The 16,076-nt window shown below is 38.0% G+C and overlaps 1 protein-coding gene across 2 annotated transcripts in view; it reads left to right on the top strand.

The window, feature by feature from the left end:
- The window catches only part of C6 (complement C6), a 75,288-nt gene that overhangs the window by 57,765 nt on the left and 1,447 nt on the right, over positions 1-16,076 (top strand). For both annotated transcript variants that reach the window (XM_005556795.5, XM_005556796.5), the window contains exons 12-17: positions 499-670; positions 967-1,078; positions 4,613-4,745; positions 5,718-5,906; positions 9,754-9,844; positions 10,327-10,568. In XM_005556795.5, the coding sequence (XP_005556852.3) occupies positions 499-670; positions 967-1,078; positions 4,613-4,745; positions 5,718-5,906; positions 9,754-9,844; positions 10,327-10,568 (939 nt within the window). The remainder of the gene's footprint in view (positions 1-498; positions 671-966; positions 1,079-4,612; positions 4,746-5,717; positions 5,907-9,753; positions 9,845-10,326; positions 10,569-16,076) is intronic.

Genomic DNA, 16,076 nt, shown 5'->3' with positions numbered 1-16,076 from the left:
GGATGACTTTGTAATAAAAGATGAATTAAGCCACAACAAAAGTTTTCATACAGGACTAAGTAATGTTCACAGTTACCTCAAATCCTCCTTAGAAACAGGGTAAGGCATGGGAGTAAGAATGTATTCTACTACCTTTAAAAATGTAATTTAATATGCATCCTATTAAGAAGATGTTCATGTTTATACATATATGAGTGCACATTTTTAAAAGGTCTCCAAAGCAAAGAATAAAAAGGTTTGTTAACAGTTGAAAATAATTCATAATGGTTGCCATTTGTTGCCATTTTATTTAAGTTTATGGGAACAAAGGCTAAAAGGAAATCAGACAATGTATCAGGCCCCTTCCACAGGTAATTTCTTTTAATCCTCAGAAGAACCCTATCATATTCCACAAAGGAAGTTACTCAGCTAAAAAGTGAGGAAACCAGGTTGGCCTCGCTTCAAAACCCAAATTCAGCTGCACCATGATCCATGGGGGTGAGTCTTCCTTTGTTCCAGATGCAGTAGATGGACACTGGGGTTGTTGGTCTTCCTGGAGTACCTGTGATGCTACTTATAAGAGATCGAGAACCCGAGAATGCAATAATCCTGCCCCCGAAAGAGGAGGGAAACGCTGTGAGGGGGAGAAGCGACAAGAGGAAGACTGCACATTTTCAATCATGGAAAACAAGTAAGACTGGGTAAGGGAAAAGAATGGGTCATTTTGCCCTAACTCTCAATAACATTGAGAGTTCAAATGGTTATTAGTCTACTGCTAAGTAAAGAAATAATTAAAACTTTACCTACACCAACACAGAATATTAATGAGCCATTGGGTCTGCTGCTGTGCCTTTTTCTGTGTGTAATGTTTTCTATTTAATACATATATGTATGTAATGTGTACATATGTATACACATAAGCATATACACACATGTAAATGTGTGTACATACATACATATACACGCATATATATGTTTCCCTTTTAGTGGACAACCATGTATCAATGATGATGAAGAAATGAAAGAGGTCAATCTTCCTGAGATAGAAGCAGATTCTGGGTGTCCTCAGCCAGTTCCTCCAGAAAACGGATTTATCCGGGTCAGCATCCTAACCCTCATTTTTGATTTATAGTTTTAAAAACCTCGAAAAGTATAGATTGTCTTTTAATTAGAGTTACTGTTTTCCTATTCGAATAATCTCCTGTTGACTTTAAAAGTACAAAATAATATTTAGAAACACTTTGCCACTCTTCCATCTTGAATTTCCTAGAGATGTCTTCATAGCCAGTTGTTAGACTAAAGGATAGCAGATTGCTTGGGTTTCTTGGAAAGATAATAGAACTTCAATATAATATAAGACTGTATGACTTGTGAGAATTTGCAAGTAAGATCTGGCTATTTCAGAGTCTGAGCAAACTGATACCTTTACCTAAGGAATGTTTAGAGAAACACACTAGACTGGCTATAATCATAGGAGGTGTTTGTTCTGTATTGTTTTATTAGGTTAGAAACCTGTAGAGTTCTTACGCAGTCAAAACCATTTTCACGTACCTTTAAGTTTCAACTTTTTTTACTAAGTCACAGTATGTTTCTATGACTTTTTAAAAAGCTGAATACTTTTTGTCAAACAGATCTACGCCCTTAGACATAAATTGTTCAGGTGATACATGATATCTAAAATTGATCACAGAAGGCATGCTCCCTATTTCATTTTACCTTTCTTAAACTTAGTAATATCATTACATTAATCTTTTCCCAACTGTATCACACTTATGATAAAAGATCAATAACACTCAATTCTCTAAGGTCAGCAAATAGTTTTATTCACGGAGTATAGTCTGGGCTAATGTATCTTCCATATTCACTTATTTTTCTGCCCATGCATAAGGACCATACATTAAAGTTTATGGGGAGGAAATATTTCAGAGGGAGGTAATTTTAATTAGTCTTTACTCTAGAAAAAAGGTTCTCAAACTCAACAATACGCCAAAGGACCTGTTAAAACACAGATCATTGGGTCTCACTCCTCGAGTTTCTGATCCAGAAGGTTTTGGGAAGGGCACGGAAATGTCCATAGCTAATACATTCCTAGGTAATACAGACGCTGATGGTTTAGGAGCCACACTTTGGGAACCAATTCTTTTGAACAAGAGCCATCAGTCTATGGCCCAAAGGCCAAATTTGACCTGCCACTTAAAAAAATAAAGTTTTATTTTTATTGAAACACAGCCATATTCATATGTTTACATATCGTCTATGGCTACTTTCATACAATAACGGCAGAGGTGAGTAATTTCAACAGACGCCACATGGCCTACATATGACTATCCAGGCCACTTATAGGAAAAACTTGCTGGCCCCTGCCCTAGAACATTATCCTTAAAATCACATATTGGCAGATCCAGATACCAAAATAACTTAATCTATTTATTCCGGTTGCATACAAAGACCATTAAAATTATTGACATTCTCATTTTAAAAACGCACAAAGGCTTTCAAGCAGTGATGCATTATTCTTCTAACTCATTTTATAAAGTTAGATTATATATTCCCATTTTCATGGATAAATTCATTTATTTTATTTTGCTCTTTACTAAAGTCCTGGTCTCTATCTGGCAATAGTTTTTACTCAAATGTAATAAAATTTTATTTTTTCCTAATAAGCATCTTCTGGAATTTCTAGTGGCAAAATGCCCCTTGTATAGATTCAAATAGAGGTAGATATGCCTAATTCCAAGCTAGAGCAATGATGTTATTGCACACAAGTATGTTTATTTAATGAGTAACAGACAAGTCCAACCTCTGTAGGCAAATGACAGGGACTTTTGGCAAGGTTTTTTGTTTAGTCAGTCTACCAAATGTACTTCCCTAACTTTGATTATTGCAACATACACTTATATGTTACAAATTCATAAAAAAACAAGAAATACAAACAAAAGTTTAAGACAATAATTTATTTCAGAAGAAATGCAAGAAAAAACTGTGCAGCCTTTGAATAAAACATCCAAATCATTAGTCCATTTCCCTTGGAAACAAAGCCATATCAGTAATAACCAGCAGTAGAATGGTAGTTTTGTATCCAAAAAATTAAGAATCTTCTAGGAGACAAGTTTAACCATATGACCAAGTAAACATAAGCTGACAATTAAGTTTTCACCGCCCTCAAGTTCCCAGCTTCGATTATCAGAGAACAACTGCTTAGTCAATTCTTGGTACTCTTACCCCTCTCAGTAAAGGAAAATTGTATTGCATTACTAGCTCCTTAAGAAGGATAACGTTTTGTATTCTTTCAGCAAAGAATTCAGGCCCATATAAAGATTTATAAGACAGAGATCTGGTTGTGGAGTTGACACTAAAGGGTCAGGGCTGGGGCTGATAAACGTGATAAACACTATAAAAATAGGGCCTTGCATGAGTTTCTCTCAGAACTGAAAGGACGTTGTACCTCATGAAACCAGGGAAATCGAAGATTTTTGCAAAGGATGGTCTAGTTGAGCTGGGTCTTGAGGGGAAGAGAGAAGGTGTTGAGGATACAAGGAACAGCCACGTGGAGACATGGAGGCATGAAAAAGAAGTTTATGTTCAAAGAATGGCAGGGTTTTGCTTTGCTAGAGCATAGGTTTTATGGGAGGAAATGGCAGGCGGTGAGGGGGGTAAAGTAAGTTAAAATAAATATTCTGATCTAAGAAGTATAAGACTCACTTTACCTTGAAAATTGTAGTGAACTACCCCCCCCGCCCACCACCCCTGGCAACATGATAGTAGTTGTACAATCCATTAATTGGGAAAATATATAATGACCAGTGGGTTACTAGGAATTGAGTAACAATTTTAAATGATCTGCACTCAGTCACAATAGCAACTGCTTATGTTTGCTTTATATGTAAGATATATTATTTATTCAGTTTATAGTCACTACATAGTGAGCATATGGTTTTCTATTCTAGCAATAGAAGGACATCCCATATATAAAGATTTTTAGTTTCTTCTTCTTTTTTTTTTTTTGTTTGTTTTGGGGATTTTTGTTTGTTTGTTTTTTGGTTTTGGTTTTGAGACAGGGTTTCACTGTGTCACCCATGCTGAAGTACAGTGGAACAATCATGGCTCACCACAGCCTCAACCTTCTGAGCTCAAGCAATCCTCCCAGTTCAGCCTCCCAAGTAGCTGGGACCACAGGCACATGCCACCACTTCTGGCCACTTTTTTTGTATTTTTGTGGAGACAGGGTTTTGCCATGTTGCCCCAGCTGGTCTCAAACTCCTGGACTCCAGTGATCCACCTGCCTCAGCCTCTCAAAGTGTTGGGATTATAGTCATGAGCCACCATTCTTGGCAGGGGAGCAAGTTTTCAAGTTAAAAAACAAACAAACAAAACCCTAATCAATTCAGGGAGACAGACTGGAAGAATGACCAGTTAAAAAGTTACCCTAGTAAGAAACAATAAATACCATGAAGAAAAACAATGATGGCAACGGGAAGGAGAGAACTTTAACAGGTTTTCAGAAGTAGAAATTGAGAGGACTCGGTGACTGAGTAGATCCAGAAGTGAAGGATAGAAAGGCTCAGTGTGAGCCTAAAGAGTTAGAGAGTGTTATTCGTAGCATTAATAATTTCTGGTTTCTGCTTTAATTAAGAATGAAAAGAAACTATACTCGGTTGGAGAAGATGTTGAAATTTCATGCCTTACTGGCTTTGAAACTGTTGGATACCAGTACTTCAGATGCTTACCAGACGGGACCTGGAGACAAGGGGATGTGGAATGCCAACGTGAGAACTGGGCAAACAATTTTGCTTGACAACTTTACAGAATGAATGTGCCCAATATAAAAACAGTAAAATCACATCCTTAGATCAATACATTTTACTCATTTTTAGTAACTCTGGTGAAAGAGTTTGTGAAGCAGGAAATAAATAGGAGGGCTCATTTGCTAAAACTGGATTTCCAGATATCTCCATACTTCCGTGTTCCTGCTCCTACATATTACTGTCACACACACAGGACTGCGAAGTATGCACTTCGCAAGAAATCCGGGAAGTCGGCAAGTTGTATCTAACCACAGATATCTGCCTTGCCCAATGTTCAAATTGACGCAAATTGCTGAGTCTCAAGAAGATGATATTTACACTCTTTATGTATCAGAAATGGGAATTTGTGTAAGACGCGATTTTGTGTAAGATACAGTTTTCACCAAGACACTACTCCTTGGCGCATGTTCACATTCTTTGCTGAGAAAGAGTGAATAAGCTTTAGGCCCTGCACATATCTGTGCTAGAGTAAAGTAAAAACCAAGGTTCAAATAAGGCTTGAATGGGACTCCAAAGACTTATTTTGGGGCACCATGAAGCAGAGTTGAGACCAATGTCAATTAGAATGCCCATCACTCTGCATCACTCACAGCGTGGTAACTTGCATTTGGAGAAATCCACTAGGGATAAGAGAAAAGAAAGTGTTTCTTGAAAGGAAAAGGGCCCAATGATTTCATAAAAGTTGGATGTGTCTGGAACCAGTTCTTTAGCAAGGGAACTTCAGATAATGAAACTAAAGGGAATTTTTCAATGAAGGGTCTGAGGGAAAGCCCAGGATTCTTATCCCCCAGGTTTTCTGATCAAAAGGAGGCACCACAGTTGAACAAATGCTGTAAATCTCATCAAAATCACCTCTTTGGTTGCATAAAATTTGCCTAAATTTGTTGTTTATTCTGTTCCACTAAACACATATGAAATGTTGCTCTCTTGCAGGGACAGAGTGCATCAAGCCAGTTGTGCAGGAAATTCTGACAATTACACCATTTCAGAGATTGTATAGAATTGGTGAATCCATTGAGCTAACTTGCCCCAAAGGCTTTTTTGTTGCTGGGCCATCGAGGTACACATGCCAGGGGAATTCCTGGACACCACCCATTTCAAACTCACTCACCTGTGAAAAAGGTGCGTAGCAGCTCAGTGTTCTGGGGTCTGATAAGGTGGTGCACCCTGAGATTGGTAGTATAGCCTCTACAGCCATTCTATGTCTTAAGCACTGAGAGGCTAAATAAAACACAAGTTTAGACAGTGTGGGTCAAACAGCAACTATGCAATGGCTCTGCTAATTCCGTAAGCTCTTTGCCATCCTGCCTCCTTTATTCTCTTCTGGGCTTTTATGATGTGTGAAATAAAGGGAGAAAGTTAACCTTTTGAAAAACCTTAAATAAAATTATCAGTAAAAAGATCTCATGGAAATTAGTGAGAACTAATTTTGTGTAAGTATTGTGTCTTGGTTTCACTAGACTCCTGATCATAATAATAAATTACAAGGAACATAAATGTCAGTGGAATGAATGTATGTGGAAGCCATAGACTTCAGAAAGTTAAGATCTTTTGGACACCGTAGGCAGTATCCTCATCAGAGCATATGCATGCATGTGCACACACATCCCCTTAGATTAGAAATTAAAATTATAATCCAAACTGAGAAATAGGCAATGTTTCATTAAAATTATTATTCAAACTGAGAAATAGGAAATGTTCCACCGCTAGATAAAGGAAACACATAGCCTATTTCATATACTTTCTCTCCAATAATATTGACAGAAAGACCAATGCAGGGAGTCACAGAAAGAGAAAGACAATTGTAAATAAAACCGACACTGTGAGGTAAAGACACTTTCAGGCAGGGAAACATTATTAATTATTTCAATGTGAAAAAGTTCTGCTTCATAAAGATGTGAGATGCTACACAGTTACTTTTTCCTTCCTCCCAGACCTGGACTCCTCCAGTAGCCCTTCAGAGGATCCTCTTGCCCTGAGCGCTTTACAGACTGTGCAGTATTGTTGCTCTTGTGTTGGGAGGTGTGGGCAACTGAGTCCCAGCACTGCTTCAACCTGAGGCTGATTGGAAGAGCAGATTCCTTGCATAAGATCATTGACAATTTCAAACCTGTAGCGAAAGAGCAAGGCTCCGTGCCACTTGAAAACTGATTGATTCTTTTTGGAAACAGTGTATACCTTGCTGCTCCTCCCTGGCCTAAATGTAGAATTACAAAGGGCAAAGAGGCATAAGTAAACAATATCACCACAATGTAAACCATAGTAGCTAAAGCCTTACTGGAAGGATAGGTCTCCAAGTTCACCAGAGTTCTGGGCCAAGTTTCACCAGATAGCATGGGGGTAATAGAAGGAAATGAAAACAACTGTGAATAAGAAAACCTAGGAATTTTTTATATCTTTATTTTTGCTTCTAACATGAGCCACCTTTCCTTATCAAGCCTTCTACTTGATAAGCTAAGAGGAGGAAGAGTGAGCTAAGCCTCCAGTTCTGCCTTGACAATTAACTTGCTCACGAGGTCCTTTTGGTTCTGGGGATGCCTGAATAGTCAGATCCGGATCAAAAAATTTTGTTTCATTCAATAGACTCAGGAGTTTGGCTCTAGGTCCAGATTCTCTAGGTGGGCCTCAACATGAGCAAAGAAACCAAGGTTCCCTCTTTCATAAATACACCCCCAGTGTCACTCCCTCTATTTTCATCCCCCTCCCTCACCGACATGCTATTCAGTTCCTCATCTTAGTTCAAGTGTAATTTCCTTACGAATCCTTCCTTACCCTTCCCATTTGGAGTCTTTATGGTATGTGGTCTCCTGAAACCATGTTCCCTTTCTTCAGAATACTTGTCTCAGCCCTTAATTATAAATCCATTATTATAATTATTTGATTAATATCTGTATTCTCTTTCTTTTTTCCTCTCCTTTACTCTCCTCTCCTCTCCTCCACCTTTCTTCCATCTGTCCTTTCTTTTTTTTTTTCCCCCACCATAATGTCCTAGTGCCTAGAATGTCATGCAGGGATTAATACCTACATTTAGGAGCTGCATTTCTCCATTGATTCTTGTAAGAAAATCTGACTTGCAAGCCATTCACATCCACATTGCTAAATCTAATGGACTTTTTTTTTTTCCTTATCTTCTTTGACCTCTCAGCAACCTTCAGCAATGTTGACCTTCTGCACGTATGTTCTTTCCTTGGCTTCATATTCTTGTTTACCTCCGAATTTCTGGCTGTTGCCCTCTATTTTTGGCAGGCTCCTGCCAGTGCTTGGACATTAATCACTGTTCGTTTCCCAAGTTTTGGATCTGTACTCTCCTACTGAAGAATCTCACCCACATGCATAGCTTCAGTAATTCCCCCATAGACTAATAACAGATTTAAATCTTTAGCACATACTTCGCCACTGAGATTTAGACATGAATATCTAAATTCCTATATATCTACATTGTTTGGATGTCTTAAAGATACCATGAATTCAACATCTACAGAGGGGAACTCTTAATTCATCACCCTTCCTTCCTAAAACTAAGCATTTTCTAATATTTTCTATTTCAGGTAAGGCACCAATGTATATTCTCTTATGCAAATCAGAAACCTAAGAATCATATAATTGGCAGCTCTCATAACTTACCCACAATAGATAATATCACGTATTTTACCTGCTAGCTGTGTCTCAAGTTTATCTACTTTTCTCCATTTCTACCTCTGGAACCTTGGTCCAAATTATCATCCTCTTTCACCTGAACTACCACAATAACCTCATCGATTAGCTCCCTGGAGCCCTATTGACCACCATGCCTCTTCAAATCCATTCTCTGCACAGAAGCCAGAATTAATTTCTTTTTTTCAAAATCCAGGACTGATTTTGTCACAACACTCCCTGCTTAAAACCCATCAGAGACTGTCTACTATTTATAAAATGAAGACAAAAACCCTTCAAAGACCCTATTAGTCCCCCACACAACCTACCACACACGTACCTCTCTGGCCACATCTTGTTCCATGCTCTTGTTTTTCAGCACTTCAACCACACTGGATTCTTTCAGTTCCAGGAAACTCACAAGCTGCCTCCCTTTTTCTTTTTTTCTTTTTCTTTTTTTTTTTTTTTTTGAGACGGAGTCTCACTGTGTTGCCCAGGCTGGGGTGCAGTGGCACCATCTTGGCTCACTGCAACATCTGCCTCCCAGGTTCAAGTGATTCTTTTGCCTCAGCCTCCTGAGTAGCTGGGACTACAGGTGCATGCCACCACGCCCCACTAATTTTCATATTTTTAGTACAAATGGGGTTTCACCATATTGACCAGGCTGGACTCTAACTCCTGACCTTGTGATCTGCCCGCCTTGGCCTCCCAAAGTGCTGGGATTACAGGCATGAGCCACCATGCCCGGCCACTGCCTCCCATTTGAACATTTCCATACCTTATGTTTCCTCTGCATTGAACAGCCTCACTTTTCTTTCTTCATTTTACCTTTTCTAATCTTTCTAGCTACATCAATTTTTTTATTATATGCTTCTCTTTAATAGCACTAAGAAAGGCAACAATTCTGTATGTATATTAGTGTGCTCATTTGATTAATGTCTGTCTGCACCCACAAGACTATTAGCTTGGTGAGCCCAGGATCTGGGTCAGTTTATGCTCAATCTACTCTCTCCAGAACCTTACAGAGTGTTGGGAATATCATGCATATGCAATAAATATTTGAAAAATAAATGAACAAAAATTTCAACAGTTCCATTTTCTTTAGTTATCTGAACATAATAGCAATTTTAGGTTGGAAAATGACACCTCATGTGCACTGGAAAGGACCTTTCAGATGGAATATTTAATGACAATGTATTTAGAGAAGCCAAAATGAATGTTCCAACTCCAAGAGATAAATATGAATCCGTTGCCACTGCCTCTTCTCTGAATTCAAGCTTACCACTTAGAATCCATGCTGTGCACTGTTCTTTTCTCCTTTTTTCTTTTGTTTCAGATAGTCTAACAAAATTAAAAGGCCATTGTCAGCTGGGGCAGAAACAATCAGGATCTGAATGCATTTGTATGTCTCCAGAAGAAGACTGTAGGTAAGAGATACCCTACAGACTGTGTCCGGAAATTGGGAAAACCAGTCTAGTGTAAGAAACTTGGTGGAAGAGCTGAGCTTCTTGAAGCACAGACATGAAATAAATGAAATTCCCACATAACTGATATTCCTGTGCTCTGCTGAATTCCTCCTTCGCCATTAGGTAGCAAGTTTCTTAATTATCTCTCAGCCCAGTTCCCTGTTTAAAATGAGATTGTTTATTTAAACAATCTCGTTTTTATGAGATTGTTTCTTTAAACAGTTTCATTTTGGTTATAAAGACTTAACTTCTGCACATGTAAAAACTTTAAACTCAGTTATATCAACACCTTCCTTTTCCTCTCACTCAAGCCCAGGGCTTGGAGTGGGGCGGGGAAAACAGGCACAAGGAAACTGGTTGGTGAGTGAACACACTGCATTGGCTACGTGCCCCTGTTTTTTCTGATCTTCATATGGAAATGCTTGCTTTCTTCTTTTGGGCAGCCATTATTCAGAAGATCTCTGTGTGTTTGACACAGACTCCAACGATTACTTTACTTCACCTGCTTGTAAGTTTCTGGCTGAGAAATGTTTAAATAATCAGCAACTCCATTTTCTACATATTGGTTCCTGCCAAGATGGCCGCCAGTTAGAATGGGGTCTTGAAAGGACAAGACTTTCATCCAACAGCACAAAGAAAGAATCCTGTGGCTATGACACCTGCTACGACTGGGAAAAATGTACAGGTCAGTTCCACTGGTGACCACACTAAATGCTCTCACTTAACCTTCATCTCAGCTTGAACATCATCTTCCTTACCAATAACCTATCCTTAATCAAAAATATTTCCTTTTCATTGTAAAAAATAATCATAATTTAAACAGAAAGGAAAATTATAATCACCTACAAGTAGAAATAACTACGGTAGTAATGTGGGTGTTTATCTTGCCAATCTTTTCTCTATGCATATGTGTAATCAGTACCACCCTTAGGCCCTAGTGGGAAGAGCACCTGTCCTGATCTCATGTTTCAGGCATCCCTCCCAGTCCCAGCTTCAGAAGGCCTTCACCAGAATTGTCTAAGTTTCCTTCTGGTGTTGGGACTGTCTGAGGCCAATAGTGCTGTCCAAGCAGGACTGGATTTTGCATTGCCAAAGCATCTTCCTGAAATTTCTTTAAGTCTTCTTTCAGTGCCTGGGTCAAGCCAAGGCTGACAATACTATTCAAGCAGGATACCCTGAGCCCAGACAACATCCCACACGAACGCAAGCACTGTTATACTTTCCAACTCTCTACTGCTTCTTCTCCCCATCATGCATAGGGTCAGCCAGATGCCCCAAAGAGCTCTGGGGCTCATGCCTGTGGAGTCATCTCTGGCCCAGAGCTATACCCTCATTCTCAGAAAACAGCTTGGTGAACAAATTGCTCCTGCTAGCCAGCAGGGCATTCTTGCAAGATTGCTTGAAATTAGAAAGCCATTATGATGCTAACACTCTAATTTGGGGTGACTCTAATTGTTTATAGATAAGCACCCCATAAAAATTTGTCCCTGGGTCTCAAACATCTCAGGAGTGGCCCTGCATATAATACAAATTTTAAAAATATAAAATGGGATCATACTCTCCATGTTATTCTATATATTGCTGTTTTTCACTTACTGTGTCATGGAACTGTTTTCATATCAACATATATTATTCGGCCACATAATTCTCAATGTCTGCAAAATATAGGTATTCTATGATTTATTTAGCCAATCTCTGGTTAGCCACTTAAATTTTCTCCTGTATTTTGCTATCATAAATAGTGCCATCATACCTAAATCTATCACAAATCAATCAGTGATCTAAGATTACGTCCTTCAGATATAGCTTATAAAGGGGTATTTCTAGGTAAATATTATTGTTAAATATAATATATTGGCTCCCTATCCAGAAATGTTTTTGCCATATTATATTTCACTCTAGAACATATAATAAAGACTGCTCTCCCACACTCTCACCAAACCTTGGAGTTATCACTCCTTCGTATCTCTGCCAATTTAATACTTAAGGAGTAGCATTCTATTTCCATTTTTCCTAAGTTTACTGACCATAGACATTACATTTGTGAGTTGTTTCGAGGCAGGGACTTCACAGCAGTACATTTGCTCCAAGATGAAGTTTGACCCTGAAATAGTCCAACTAAGCTTTATATCTTTTTCAAAAGATGGATTGGAGATTACAACAGAACCCAAGCAGTTAGAGATACTTCCTTTGTGGAACATTTTCCCAAAAAAAAATTATCTTAAATTGGGGCATAAAGTATGCAAAGGAATGTTTGCTGAAACCACCTTACTTTTGCAAAAAGAAAGACAAAAACTATATTGTTCCCCTTGACTCTTTTTTGACTTTGTGGCCCAGTGTTCTTCAGCTCAGTCCTGGAAAGGGGAGAGGTCTTATTACTTAAAACCATGTCTTTCCTGATCCACTTCAAGCTGATTATCAAGCTTCAGCTCCCTTGACAGGCCACAGGATTGAAACATGACAGAGGGTGGACATAGCTGGCATCTAATGGTGACAACTCAGGAAGCCAGTATCTGGGGTTTTCAACCTTCATGCCATGACTAAACAAGGCAATTCCATATAACATACAGAAAACCAGGGCCTGATATTAATTCTAATCACTATGAAATAATTTTTAAACAAAAACTCTACTATTCATTTTTTGATGCTTGATCAACACCATTACTCAACTGACATCTCTTGCAGACAATAATTTGTGATAGAAAAGAGCTGAAAGTATATACAGTATCATTTTTATTTTAAATATAAACTTTTTATCTGAGAAATGTAGTGTAAGAACATTATTGTCAAAAATACATAGAGAAAATAAAATTTGGTCAGCAGGGCAGGTAAGAACTAATCCCTGACTATACTGTAATAGATAGGTCAGGCATTTGGGGCTATATTTAGTGTTACCTTCTATTCTTCCTTATTCATTGTAGAGAAGCAGTCTTCAGAGAACTCTTCTATTGGAAATAATATTTTTTTTTTGCTATCTTCCCACAAATTATTTTTTTCAAATCTGCCTGAGTGAAAAATAACAGTTGACAATTTTATCAAAATACCTGTCTTTACTATTATCCCTTTGCTATACACATATCTAAATCATCGCATACTTGAAGAGTCTAAGTTTGCTAAAAAAAAAAAAAAAAAAAAAAAAGTACTAAAAACTGAAATTAACAGAATGCTTTGGGTAGTCAAACTAACACATGAACATTTCTTAATAGAAGATTTATTTAGGCAATTTAAAACATTTTTTGGTTCTGCACACAATCAGGAAACTCAAAGCATTTTTTCCCCTATAGATATGATCTGTCTCTGCAAGCTTTCTTTAACTGGTGAGCAAAAGTAAATGTCTCAGAGGGTTCTGTTTGGATTAGCACTGTAGAAAATTATCAACATACAAATGATAGCATTTATGAAGACAGAGAAAGCTAAAAATGTACTTTATACCCAGGCCAGTCATGGGAAGTTGAAATATTAGTAATTTTCAGTTCAATTGCATGTCACTTTGATTAAACTGTGTTCTTGATTACATTGCGCTCTTAGCTACTCTTTTCCTTCTCTATCTAAAATGAAATTTTAAAAACTTTAAAACGGAACTTCAAAGTAATATGAAGGTCACCTTTCAAAAGTTACAACATGAATGAAATCCCCCAGAAGCCTATTTTATAGATATTAAGTATATTATCTGAATTTCAGAAATATCAACCACCAACCAACAGAAAGGGGAAATTTATTCAATCAACATCCATTTAGCAGCCAATTTATAAGTCACTGTTCAAGGCATGATGATGGTTTTAAGATGAGGCACCCTTTTTACCCCTCAAATTTTTGGAGGAGTAACGTTAGACAATAATTACATGAATCACTTTAGTGCAAGTCAGGATGCGATAAGAGCTTTAAGAGAGAAATATCTTCTGGTCTGGAAGGGTTTCTTAAGCACAGAAGCATGAGAACTGAGTGTTGAAGGATCAATTAGTGGAGGTGGTGGGGTCTTTTGGTGCTGGTAGTCTGAAAATAATTAGGCAAAGAACATTTAAGCTATATCCATACTAAAAGAGTAGTGACCATGGCCCTTCCAAAAACCTAAGGAATAGATGTCCTAACCAGAGGTGGAACAGTCCCCTATCTTTCACCAAACTCTGTCCCTTCCAACAGTGGACAGGAAAATTCTTTCCAACAATGAACAACTATCTTCTCTAGCTGGTTGACAGAGAGCATAGTAAGAAAATGCATGCTTTTTCATAAAATGTTTCCTACCAAGGGCAAGATGCCCAGGCATGTGGTACATATGAGTATCTCCCTACTTCCTTTCCCTATTTTTTCCCATCAGTTGAGACACCTGGGAAAGAATTGATGTCGCCTAAAATAAGCTATTCATTCATGACCTCATTGCTAATACTCACGCTGACTCAGGTATTTTGGCAACATGAATTATTCCAGATCCATTAAGTAAATTTCTTTTTTGTACACTTATACCTGCACCCACAATTCAGAATTTCAAATCAGTTGATCCAGAAGAATGAACTGAGTGCCTTGTTAAGAGCTGATCAGACGGATGAGCCACACTGCTCTCCAAAACAGCACTTCTCATTGTCTTGGGGAAAAGACATATGAAAGCTAACTACTAAGAATGTACACAAAAATGTCACATATGGTACTGACAAGTTTACACCACTAAAATTTAGCCAAATAAAAGATATGCTTTAGCTCAACCATCATGGAAAGCAGTATAGCGATTCCTCAAAGAACTTAAAACAGAATTCCTTGAAGGACTTAAAACATAATTACCATTTGACCCAGCAATCCCATTACTGGGTATATACCCAAAGGGATATAAATCATTCTATCATAGAGACAAATACACATGTATTGTACGTAGCACCATTTACATTAGCAAAGGCATAGACTCAACCTAAATACCCATCAACAGTAAACTGGATAAAGAAAATGTGGTACAAATATATCATGGAATACTATGCCACCATAAAAACAATGAGATCATGTCCTTTGCAGCAACATGGATGGAGCTGGAAGCCATTATCCTAAGCAAACTAATACAAGAACAGAAAACCAAATACCACATGTTCTTACTTATAAGCAGGAGCTAAACAATGAGAATATATGGACACAAAGAAACAACAGATACCAGGGCCAACTTGAGGGCAGATAGTGGAAGGAGGGAGAGGATTTAAAAACTACCCATCAGTCACTATGCTTATTCTGGATGATGAAATAATCTGTACACCAAACCCTTATGGCATGCAATTTACCTATATAACAAACTTAGCACATGTATCCCTGAAACTAAAATAAAAGTTAAGAAAAAGAAAAAAGAGAAAATCTGGTCAGACACTGTGGTCCATGCCTATAATCCCAGTACTTTGGTACACCAAGGCAAGAGGATCAGTTGAGCTCAGGAGTTTGAGACTAGCCTGGGGAACATAATGAGACCCTGTCTCTACAAAGAGTAATAGATTAGCTGAGCATGGTTGGGTGCATCTGTAGTCCCAGCTACTCGGGCGGCTAAGGTGGGAGGATCTCTTGAGCCTAGGAGTTCAAGGGTGCAGTGAGCCTTGATTGTGCCATTGCACCCCAGCCTGGGAGACAGAGTAAGACTCTGTCTTAAAAAAAAGAAAAGAAAAGATCAAAAGATCAGAATATGGTTATGTTGCTATGAAATGCTTCACTGAGGAGGCAAGACTTGTAGAAACTAGATGTGTGGGGAGAAGTAGGAAAGAGCTCATCAGTCTGGCAAAAGAGGAAGATGACATGGGAGAAAGGACAAAAACTGGAATACCTTTGGGATCTTGTTGGGGAAACAGTTAATCTACTTGAAATGCAGAAAGTAAAAAAGACAATGTTGAAAATGGAAGTTGAGGCCAAACTGTGGAGAACCTTGACCTTTGACTAAAACATATGTGTAGAATATATAAGCCTATAAACCTTTGTTCAAAATTAATTTAATATACTCAGCTTTGGTAACTTTATCCCTAAGTTTTAAACCTATTTCATGAACATAAGACTTAAATGAATTATGAAGTGCTTTGGTGATTCCAAAAGCAGGCCTCATAGGAGAATCACCCAATTTAACTGCCTATTAAAAATACAGATACCCAGGTATAACGCAATAATATTCTAGAAAGAAAGAAACAAATGTGATATAGAGTTATGTTAAAAAGCTCAGGCCTGGGAGTCATGTATTATTTAA

This window comes from Macaca fascicularis, chromosome 6 (assembly GCF_037993035.2).
Source record: "Macaca fascicularis isolate 582-1 chromosome 6, T2T-MFA8v1.1".
In the NCBI taxonomy this organism is placed as follows: Eukaryota; Metazoa; Chordata; class Mammalia; order Primates; family Cercopithecidae; genus Macaca; species Macaca fascicularis.
This window is presented reverse-complemented; position numbering and strand designations above follow the sequence as displayed.